General features: G+C 40.0%; 1 protein-coding gene across 6 annotated transcripts in view; it reads right to left on the bottom strand.

The window, feature by feature from the left end:
* Window positions 1-4,744: 4,744 nt before the first annotated feature.
* The window catches only part of samd4a (sterile alpha motif domain containing 4A), a 177,093-nt gene continuing 169,536 nt past the window's right edge, over window positions 4,745-12,301 (bottom strand). For all 6 annotated transcript variants that reach the window (XM_060829141.1, XM_060829143.1, XM_060829146.1 and 3 more), the window contains one exon: window positions 4,745-7,542. In XM_060829141.1, the coding sequence (XP_060685124.1) occupies window positions 7,514-7,542 (29 nt within the window). In that variant the 3' untranslated portion in view covers window positions 4,745-7,513. The remainder of the gene's footprint in view (window positions 7,543-12,301) is intronic.

Here is a 12,301-nt window from a genome sequence, read left to right on the forward strand (position 1 = left end):
GAACCCGACATACCCTTCATTGCATTAGAACCAGTCTCACTACCAGAAACTTGGCTGTTTGTACTACTTTTCCCTGAGAATCCATCACTCCCTACTTTTTCCATAACAGCTTATTTGTTTGAAATGTGGATAGCTACTGAAGACTCCTGCACTAGCTGCCTACCTCTCTTACTTTTCCTGGCGTTAACCCATCTATGTGACTGTATCTGCAACTTTTCTCCATTCGTAAAACTGCTTGCTCCAGTGCTCTTGTATATTCCTCATTGCCTCTTAAACGTTGCTCAAACTGATACATTCGATCGGATTGGATTCGCAACCGTCGGCATTTATCGTAGATATAATCCTCAGTAACCCGTAAACTCTCCCTAAATTCCCACATCCAACAAGAAGAGCATCTCACTCTACTAAGGGCTATTTTTGCTTCTTCCAATCGACAGACCTAGAAAATAACAGAGTCTTATTCCTCTACAAAACACTGCTCTAGGCTAACTTGATACTTCCCGATTAAACTTAAAAATATAAGCCAAAGACATATCTCAATAAAACATATAATCAAGAAAGAACCTACTCTACTCACTATACTTAAAACTATTCACTTATCTGTTTCTATGCTGTGACCTCTCAGAAACAGGTTCTTCCAAGGTCAGTTGTGAATTCCACTGTTTGTTACTTTTCCTACACACACTCCAAAGCTGATACAGAAATTCAACAGCAAAGGCAGTAACTGCGCAGGTTCACTGTTGTGTCAGTTAGCAGTGTGGGTTTCTTTCTTTCTCTTTCTCTCTCCCCTGCACAGACCATTTTCTGCTTTTGCCTGTTGCTCTCCCTTTTAAAATAAGGTTGTTTTGACATTTTTTTCTCCTCCAAAGTTCCAAAACAATGTAAAACATTATAAAACAGTAATTGCTGCTCATGGAATTGGAGGAAATCACTCCAAAACCTCAGAAAAGGAGCAGCCTGTTACAGCCAGAAAATTTTCCCACCCTCCATCTTGGATTACCCAGAATGCACGGAAAAAGATCCTTCAGTCCAACTCATCCATGCAGACAAGATATCCTAAATTGATCTAGTCCCATCTGCCAACACCTGGCCCATATCGCTCTAAACCCTTACGATTCACAGATGCCTTCTAAATGTTGAGATGGTACCAGCCTCCACCACTTCCTCTGGCAGTTCATTCCATACACACACCACCTTTTGTATGAAAAAGTTGTCCCTTAGGTCCTTTTGAAATCTTTCCCCTCTCACCCTAAACCTATGCCTTCTAGATCTGGACTCTCCCACCCCAGGGAAAAGACCTTGTTTGTTTACCCTATCCATGTCCCTCATGTTTTTATGAACCTCTGTACAGATCACCCCTCAGACTCTGACCCTGCAGGGAAAAAAAGCACCAGCCTATTCAGCCTCTACCTATAGCTCAAACCTTTGCAAAATCCTTGAAAGGGTTCAGAAAAGATTTACAAGGTTCGCAACATCCTTCCTGTAGGAGGGACAACCTCTATATTATCCCTTGAGGCTCTCATTCATTCTCCCAATATACCCATTTAAAATCTTACTAGCAGTGGGAGTTATCCAGAAATTAGCACCTTCAAGACCCTGGATTTTAAACTTCCCCTCTAAATCTTAAAACATCTGACTGCAGGACTGCAAACTTGTTTTCTCTCTATTACTAGTAGTGATCTCTGAAAAATATTCCTTACCCTGTCCCTGGTGTACTGCTTCCTTGGTGCCAGGATAAAGTAAATCACTCAAGACTCATGATAATTACAGGATTGTCCCCCACATTATAGAATATCAATAACCATTCACATCGACCCTCTTGTGCAGTCTCTTACTTGCTTTTGCCGTGAGCTAGACTGCACTCCTTCGAATGTTGAACTCCTAGCTATATCCAAAGCTTGACCTGGCTTGTAAGTGGGACAGAAATCCAAAGACCCTTGCATGCCTCCAAAAAAAAATTCCAAATGGCCTCTGATCAGTTAGCCCGAAATCACAATGTCAAGGGGTGTCCACCTCCTCAAATGTATATCCTAAGAAGCTCTCATCCTCCCTGATGCTCCACCTTGGCTCCAGCTATACAGAAATACAGAGCGGGAATTCAGCAGTTGAAGACTCTTCTACACAAGGTTCTCTAAGCACATGAAAAAAGCCTTTTTGTGGCACAGTGGTACTGTCCCACCTGCTCCAGAGGTGGATAATAACATCTCTAGACAGGTTGCATATAAAAATAAGTTAATAAAACAAATGCCCAAACACATTGTGTCCTTTAATTCACATGGCACAGGAATTGAAAGTAACAGCTTTCAACTGCCCATTATTGGGTGGCACTGCTGCCTCACAGCACCAGGGTCCCAGGTTTGATTCCAGCCTTAGGCTGTGTGGAGTTTGCACATTCTCCCAGTGTTTGCATGGGTTTCCTCTCACAGTCCAAAGATGTGCAAGTCAGGTGAACTGACCATGCTAAATTGCCCATAGTGTTAGGTGCATTAGTTAGAGGGAAGTGGGTCTGGGTAGGTTACACTTCAGAGGGTCGGTGTGGACTTGTTGGGGTGAAGGGCCTATTTCCCCACTGTAGGGAATCTAATTTAAAAAAATTATTGGATTTAAAAGAATCTCTATTCCCTCTTAAAATCCAGTTAGTACCTTGTTTAAAATATCAATTTTAATTAAATGACTCTCAATCTACACTGTGATAAAGTTCATTTTGAACTCACGGTAGTACTTACATTAAAAACATCAATTTTCTGGCTTCTACTTTAAATTAATCCTCTAATTTAGAGGCAAAGAAAGAGATATACACTAATAAACGATTTGCTTTATTTTCTGTTAGATTTTGATTTCTTATCTTGAACATGGTCAGTTTGCTCTGAACATTCAATCTCTTCATATCTGACTGATCACTTGCTTATTGCTGCTTTGTGGCCTGCTCTGTTGCCACTCTTTATATCCACTCAGTTCTACTGTTGGCTGGATTGCTCTACCAATGTCCTCATACCTCTTTGCCAGTCTTACTGAGCGCTTGGGGGCTCTGTTGCTGCACTTGATATTCCACTTGCAGTCTCACACTGTTCTCTCATGAAACTGCTTGTGGGACCTGAACCCACAACCTTTGTCACTCAGACTTCTAAGACAGAAATTAAATCTGTTCAGACATATTATAAGATTGGCTGGAGCAGGTGGGACTTGAAACCATTGTTTCCAGACTGGAAATAGAGATACCAATTTTGCAAGACTCTGCTTTCATTACTCATACTTTCAATCAACCTGTTCAGAGATGTTACGACAGACCTCTGGATCAGCTGATACTTGAACCTGGGTCTTCTGGCTCAGAGGTAGGGACACTACCATTGCCTTACTACTGTTGTTAGTTAACCCAGGATTGTACAAATAAGCCATCCCTGATCATTTAAAAGTAATTACAGGCCCTGACAAGACAGATGACTGATGGTTGGCTTGTTTATGTATTTTTGCAAGATGTACAAATATCCTGCATGTGTTTGTAGCAGAATCCTGGAATGATCTGGAGGCAAAACAAGTTAAGCATGCATGTGGATTTTCCACCGTCATTGATCACACATGGCCACTAGATGACAGGTCTTACTCTAGGAGATTTGTTCTGTGCAAACCTCTCAGTAATCTGAGCCACTAGTGTCAAACACATATCAAAAAAACCGATTTGATGACAGAGTGCAACGCGATGGACTGTGCCTCCTGCAAGCTTCCCCTTTCTGATCACTTATGGATCTACAGGCTCATGAGCAATAAGCTGATACAGCACTGTTGCTTATAATCTTTGGTCCTCATCAGAGGTCCAATCTAATGTGATACAGAAAACCTCAAAGTGCAGAATATAATCTTGCAGTAAAATGAACCCGAAAAAGTGCTTTTCACACTAGCAGGCAAGTGAGAATGTGTATACAGAGTAATAAATCCCCATTTTCAGTCGAGGATGTTTCAGCCCCCTCATGTGCTGTTTCATGCTCTCCATGGTTTCATTGGTAAGTTTCTAGAAGCCTGAGAAATCCATGGACTTAATATGAAGTGAAAACTGAGAATGACTTCTCTCTGCTTTCAATTAAGCTTCATCTTGAAGATATGATGGTGTTGATATGAAGATCACAGCCAGGAGGTGGCAACTTACCTTACTAGGGATTGCAATATTTGTGAATCACTCTAGAAAGCACTTTGTGAATGCTATCATTTACTAAGCTAGCTCCAACTCATCTCTCATGAAATAAAATGTGTGTGTCAAATATTGTAACTGTCCTCAGAAGGATGCATTGAATACAACTCAAGCACTTTCCCAAAAGGAAAGCAAAAAAGAGAGTCATCAAATGATTTCTCAGTTTCTTGCTAAGTCACTGAGTTGCTTTTATATTCCTGCTCTTGGTGTCATAAGCTTTCCCTGCTGCTTTCTTGACAAGAAAATGAGGCAGGTATAGAAGACATACAAAAGTGGGAGAGAAATAAAGACTTCACCTTCTATGTCTTCTGCCATTTTCCTGGTTGAAAGCATGACTGAATACAAATATGTCTTGAACATATTAGGAATGTCCAAACTAGATGTATGTATTTTATTTTTGCAGTTAAGAAAGACACATACACCACAGTGTTACAAAAACTTGTATTAATCATCTCCCTTCACTTTCAATATAATGCTGATATGAAATAACCATCATTTTAATTAAGTGACAAGAATGGGAGTAATAAATACATTGTAGCAAGTTTGTTGTTTAAGTCACAAGTAATTCATTGGTAACTTTAAACAAGAACATTTGAAAACTATACACTTGCAAAGAACAGCAAGTAAAACATATTAGTGTTTGTCATAAAGCTTTAACATGTAACAAACGTGCTTTTTCCATAAGGTGACAAACTGTAAAAATATGCATGTGCAGCAATAACTATGCAAGAAACATACTTCTTGTACACTACCTTCTTTGTACAAGGCAACAGGAACATAAACATGCATGCATTTACAACGAGGGATTGCCTCTACTTGACATGCAAAGGAAAGAAAGCAATATGGATCTGTATATTGCAAAGAGAGGTAAGATTCTATATTGAACTCCAACAAAACTGTTCATAAATATATAGGGTATAGTATAATAAAAAAAGGGAGGAAGTATCCAGGTCATTACTGTTAGCATTGCTGTTGCTTCCTATTCCTCCCAGAGGAATAAACATTCATTATTTTCTGAATCGAGATAAAGAAATACAAAAAATAAAAGCCACCATATGAAATTTTGATGACTTGTACAAAACAATTTAATTCTTTTATTTAGTGTTTTATATATAGTGCACACACATCTATTGCAAGACCTGCCTTTGCAAACACACAGCATTTTTTAAAATATCTGGACTATTTTGTGTCTCGCATTCTAGCAATTATCTCTTTAAAGGCATCACAGCAACCTGGCAGAAATTACACAAACCCTCAATTTTCAACACAAGTATTGTAGGATACATGTTTTGGGAGGCTTTTTTTTTCAGATTTTCAATGTCAAGAAGTAGTTAAGCACTTCAAACAGTTATGAAACCAGGCTTTGTTCTGGGCTTGCAGAGATATCCTGTGTGCACGAAAGTTAACAAAACAAAGACAAAGACTATAAATATCAAGAATATGTCTTGTCACCTTTGTTTTTGAATTGATGGTGCTACTTTGCTCTGTATAAACAGTTAACACTTGGGATAGGTGTAAGATACAAAAGGAAAGGCACTGCCGCTTTATTTCTAGATATTTGACTTCACAGCCTTATATGCATGCAATCATCATTTCATAAATAATTCATTTTACATAGGATAGTATTAATCAAGCTCTACACCTGCAGTCAATACAGGACTCAACAGAAGAACAGAGAATGGCATCAATGTTCTCAAGACAGAAGCCACATATTAAAATTAATTCACCAGACAGCACTTAGCAAAACAAACATTTGTTGCTATGTAAATACTTAACCTATACCTTGTCAATAGTAATAAGCAATATTAAAAAAAATAACTAAATGGATGTTAATATTTTGAAACATACTCATGGTTACCAGCCATAGCAAGTTAATACATAACATACCTAAAATAATACATCTAATTAATAGATAACCTTTGCATCTATAAATCAGTGGAGGAATAAATATCAATTCTGATTTGTAAATACCTTTTAGGACTCTTGTTAAACAGTATGTGATGCTGTGAATGCAGTTACATTACCTTTTCTGAAGCTGTATTCACGGTATAAACATTATGTATATAGTTTAATACTTTATTCACCAATTTTCTTTTTATAATACTGCATTTCCAACTGTTTCTGACAACACTATATCCATGTATATTCAATTTCACCCCATTATCTTTCTGCTGTTTCTCAGCTCTTGCCTTATTTCTTTACGGGATATACTAATTGTTACATTAGACTGTCTCTCTCACTCTGCTGCTGAAGCTCTGGATTACATATATTTGAATTTTTTTTTATTTTGGGTAAGTACTCAGTGGAAGGGACAGGAAACATTCAGGATCTAACGACTTGTAATCTGTATCAACTTTGCTTTAACTGTTGACTTAGAGTGTTTTGGATTGGTACAAACATTATAAAGTAAAACCAGAACAAGCAGCATACTCACTGACAGTTATACAAATTGCAAGGCTGATTAACTTTAACTCTCACCATACTACACACATCTCCTGCATTTAACAACATTCCAAAACCATACCTCATTATCAGTTTTAACATCTGTACCTATTTAGGACTAGCACCTATATTTACAATTTCCTTCAAAATGACCAAATGTCTTGTCGATGCATGGCTTTCTGCTGCTAACCAAAAGAAGCAAACCTGCTGCTATCGCAGAAGGGAAAACTAAAATGCTTTAACAATACAAATCATAATGGCATACCTGAAAATGTTTATGTACCCTTTATGGTTATGTAAACAATATACAAATTTATTTTAGTTACATTTAAATCACTCATTTCAAATTCCCCTTCATAGAATACTTCAATGCTGAAAAGAGATCAATGACCCCAATCAGATTCGATGAATATGAAAGACATCATATATGTAGTTTCTCCCTCTTTTGGTCACAAATTTATAGTATAGTTTTGTAGAATTTTTAAAAGAGCTTCAAGAAAATGTAACCAACCATTGTTGCACTGCTTCAACTTTAACTCTTCTCTCCTCACTACAAAAGGTATTTTACCCTTCACTTGCCAATCCAACACCAACTACTCTTTTCACTTAAGTTATGGCTCTTCAATTTTAGGCATCCAGGGGGTCTCACTCTAAAATCCTTTTCGCGGACAGAACTATTTTTGATCAACCTGACTATACTTCAGATTTTGATGATACATAACAATCTAGACTCTTGCACAAAAATACGTTCATTACACCTTGCAGAAATATAACACAAGACATTACTTGACCCTGTCCACTGCATGGGACTGGAACTTGTGAACTGCGGTCTGAACCTGCAGCTACTTTTGTGGTTCAGAGCCAGCACCAATGATGTCGTTCAACCTTCTAGATTGTTGAGGTTCTGTCAACGCCATCTGAAAATTAAAAGCAAAATCAGTACTCTGCAGCTTTATGGTTATTTAATATTACATGAGCATACTTCAATGTGCAATCTAGTAATTTTATTTAAAGCCACACAATACAATTTCCCATTATATAAAAAACATGCAGGGTTTGAAATTAGTGCAAACTTTGGCTTCAAATAAAGGAAAATACAACTTATGCACGGGAACAATGCTTTTGCATCTTAGTAAATACTGGAATGTGTTGGGTTGTTTGGACTGGAGGGAGTTAAAGTAATTTATTACCAACATTTTCTTAATGAGTGTAATCAAGGTAAAGAGGTTCTTGTGACTCAGTGGTAGTTTGGGTTCAAACCTCAATTGCTTCAGAGGTGTACCATACCATGTCCGAACAGGCTGATTTAGAAAAAAACAATACTAACCTCAAATTTTCAGATAAATTAGTCTTTTTTTAATGTCACTGTCATGGGAACTTTTGTTTAAAACTTATTTTTCAAAAAGCATCACTATCATTGTAATTACTAAAAACATTTTATGATTATTTTCATATACAAATTTGATGAATTACAAGGTCTGGAAAATTATTAGTTTTGAAAACATTCAAGTGCATCAGTGCGTTACTAGACTTTTATAAAAAATGAACCACGATCTGTTTGACCACTTTCATAAACTGTGCAGCAAGGTACATAACTGACAGAAAACGCAATCATAACACATTTTATTAAACATTTACTTCAGTGCAATGACAAGATTCATCATCAAGCTCACTGGACAGTGCAGGAGGGCATGCCAGGACCAGCACCAAGTATACATAAAAATGAAATGTAAAAACTGGTGAAGCTACCAAATAGGATCGCTTGCGGGCCAAACAGCATAATCAGCAAGTGATAGACATAGCTATGCGATCTCACAACCAATGGATTAGATATATGTTTTGCAGTCTTGCCTCATTTAGTCATATTTGGTGGTGGACAATTAAACAGCTCACTGGAGATGGCGGCTCCACAAATAGCCCCATTCCTAATGGAGAAGTGCAGCACAGCAAAAAACAAAAAAATGCTGAAGCACTCACAGCAATCTTGAGGCAGAAGCATCGAGTTTAAGCCATCTTCCAGTGATCTGCAGTATAACAGATACCAGTCTTCAGCCAATTTAATTCACTCCACTTGATATCAAGTAAGAGTTGGAAGCACTGGTTAGTGCAAAAGGCTATGAGCCCTGACAACATTCTGGCAATAGTTCTGCAGATGTGCTACAGAAATTGCCACTCCCGGAGCCAAACTTTACCAGTACAGTAACAACATTGGTATCTACCCAACAATGTGGAATATTGCCCAGACATATCCTATACAACAGTCTACCCTCAAATCATGAGTAAAGTGATGGAAGGGGTCATCAACGGTGCAATCAAGCAGCACCTGTTTAGCTATAACTATTTACTGACATCCAGGCTAGGTTCTGCCAGGGCCACTCTTGACCTCATTATAACCTTGGCTCAAATGTGGACAAAAAAAATGAGTAGAATTCCAAAGGTGAGAGGAGAGTGACAGCCCATGACATTGAAGACACACTCAATCCAAGTGCAGTGTCAAGTCTAGCAAAACTGGTGTCAGGGGCAAACTCTCCACTGGTGGACTAATGCCTGGCACATGGGAAGATCGTTGTGGTTGTTGGGAGTGAACTAGTCATCTCAGCTCCTCGATATCTCTACAGGCGTTCCTCAGCATATGATCCTAGGCTCAAGCATCTTCACCTACTTCATCAATGATCTTCCTTCATCACAAAGGTCAGAAGTGGAGATGTTTGATGATTACACGATGCTCAGTACCATTGGTAAATCAGATACTGAAGCAGTCCATGTTCAAATACAACAAAAACTGGACAATATCCAGGCTTGGGCTGAAAAATGGCAAGTAACATCTGTGCCATACAACTGCTAGGTAACGACCATCTAACCACCACCCCCTTGATAATCAACAGTGTTACCGTCTGAATCGCCCACCATCAACGTGTGGGGTTACCGTTGACCAGAACTTCAACTGGATTCATCACCTAAACACAGTAGCTACGACAGGGTTAGAGGTTAGGAATACTGCAGTGATAGACAGGCTTTGGGGAGTCAGGAGGGGAGTTCATCATCTAAAAGGCACAAGTCACAAGTGTTATGAAATACTCCCCACTTGCACTTTCAACAACACTCAAGCAGCTTAACACCTTTGAAGATAAAACATCCTATTTGATCGGCACCACATCCACAAGCAATCCACACACTCCTCAGCAGCAGTGTGTACCATCTACAAGATACTCTCAAGGATCTTCTAATTTCTGCAGTGTATCTTTCAACACATGAACACTTTCAATCCAAACAAGAGCAGCAGATATATGGGAACACGACCACCTGCAAACTTCCCTCCAAACTACTCACCAGGGCCAACCTCCAGCACGTGGACTGCAGCGGTTCAAGGCAGCAGCTCATCACCATCTGTTCAAAGGCATCTAGGAACAGGCATTAAAATGCTGGCCAGCCAGTCTTGCCCACACCCCACAAATAAATAAACAAACATCACTACACAAAAACAGTGGGGAAATTCCAAGGTTAGTGATTTTAAACTGACAAAAACATACCATTGCATGTGGAACTTAGAGTCATAGAGATGTACAACATGGAAACAGACCCTTTGGTCCAACCTGCCCCTGCCGACCAGATATCCCAACCCAATCTAGTCCCACCTGCCAGCACCCAGCCCATATCCCTCCAAACCCTTCCTATTCATATATCCATCCAAATGCCTCTTAAATGTTGCAATTGTACCAGCCTCCACCACATCCTCTGGCAGCTCATTCCATACACATACCACACTCTGCGTGAAAAAGTTGCCCCTTAGGTCTTGGTTATATCTTTCCCCTCTCACCTTAAACCTATGCCCTCTAGTTCTGGACTCCCTGACCCCAAGGAAAAGACTTGGTCTATTTATACTATCCATGCCCCTCTTAATTTTGTAAACCTCTAAGGTCACCTCTCAGCCTCAGACGCTCCAGGGAAATCAGCCCAGCCTGTTCAGCCTCTCCTTAAGCTCAAATCCTCCAATGACACTCTCTCCCTCATAGCCCTACACATGGAGGAAAAAAAAACACCATTCCGACTGGGACAACACATCTATCCTGGGACAGGCTCAGCAAAGACATGCCAGAGAATTCCTAGAGGCCTGGCATTCCAACCACAACGCCATAAACAAGCACATAGATCTAGATACCATCTATCAACCCCTCAGAAAATGAACTGGAAATGACATCAACACAAACCCCAGGAACCCCATCCAGGACAAAACATAAATAGAAAGCAGGAGACAACAGCTTCGCTTCACTTGGAGGTCGCCACTGATGACGTTACCTAGCCAGGTAATGAAACGTATGGATATCAAACCGACAGCTCAGCGAGCAAACCTACACCCTCAAATCCTCCAACCCTAGCAACATGCTCGGAAATCTTTTCTGAACCCTTCCAAGTTTCACAACATCTTTCTGATAGGAAGGAGACCAAAATTGCATGCAATATTCCAACAGTGGCCTAACCAATGTTCTGTACAGCTACAACATGACCTCCCAACTCCTGTACTCAATACTCTGACCAATAAAAGGAAAGCATACCAAACGCTTTCTTCACTATCCTATCTACCTGTGACTCCAATTTCAAGGAGCTATGAACCTGCACTCCAAGGTCTCTTTGTTCAGCAACACTCCCTAGGACCTTACCATTAAAGGTGCATAAGCCCTGCTAAGATTTGCTTTCCCAAAATGCAGCATTTATCTGAATTAAACTCCATCTGCCACTTCTCAGCCCACTGGCCCATCTGGTCAAGATCCTGTTGTAATCTGCGGTAACCCTCTTTGCTGTCCACGACACCTCCAATTTTGGTGTTATCTGCAAACTTACTAACTGTACCTCTTGTTCTCGCATCCAAATCATTTATGTAAATGACAAAAAGTAGAGGACCCAGCACCGATCCATGTCACTGGTCACAGGCCTCCAGTCTGAAAAACAACCCTCCACCACCCTCTGTCTTCTACCTTTGAGCCAGTTCTGTATCCAAATGGCTAGTTCTCCCTGTATTCCGTGAGACCTAACCTTGCTAATCAGTCTCCCAGGGGGAACCTTGTCAAATGTCTTACTGAAGTCCATATAGATCACATCTACGGCTCTGCCCTCATCAATCCTCTTTGTTACTTCTTCAAAAAATTCAATCAAGTTTGCGAGACATGATTTCCCATGCACAAAGCCATGACGACTATCCCGAAGCAGTCCCTGACTTTCCAAATACATGTACATCCTGCCCCTCGGGATTCCTTCCAACAACTTGCCCACCACTGAGGTCAGGCTCACCGGACTAAAGTTTCCTGGCTTGACTTTACCGCCCTTCTTAAACAGTGGCACCACATTTGCCAACCTCCATTCTTCCTGCATCTCACCTGTGACTATCGATGATACAAATATCTCAGCAAGAGGCCCAGCAATCACTTCTCTAGCTTCCCACAGAGGTCTCGGGTACACCTGATCAGGTCCTGGAGATTTATCCACTGTTTCAAGACATCCAGCACTTCCTCCTCTAATTTGGACATTTTGCATGATGTCACCATCTATTTCCCTACAGTCTATATCTTCCATATCCTTTTCCACAGTAAATACTGATGCAAAATATTCATTTAAGTATCACCCCCATTTTCTGTGGCTCCACACAAAGGCTGCCTTGCCGATCTTTGAAGGGTCCTATGC

The sequence above is a fragment of the Hemiscyllium ocellatum genome, chromosome 8 (assembly GCF_020745735.1).
Source record: "Hemiscyllium ocellatum isolate sHemOce1 chromosome 8, sHemOce1.pat.X.cur, whole genome shotgun sequence".
Taxonomy (NCBI): Eukaryota; Metazoa; Chordata; class Chondrichthyes; order Orectolobiformes; family Hemiscylliidae; genus Hemiscyllium; species Hemiscyllium ocellatum.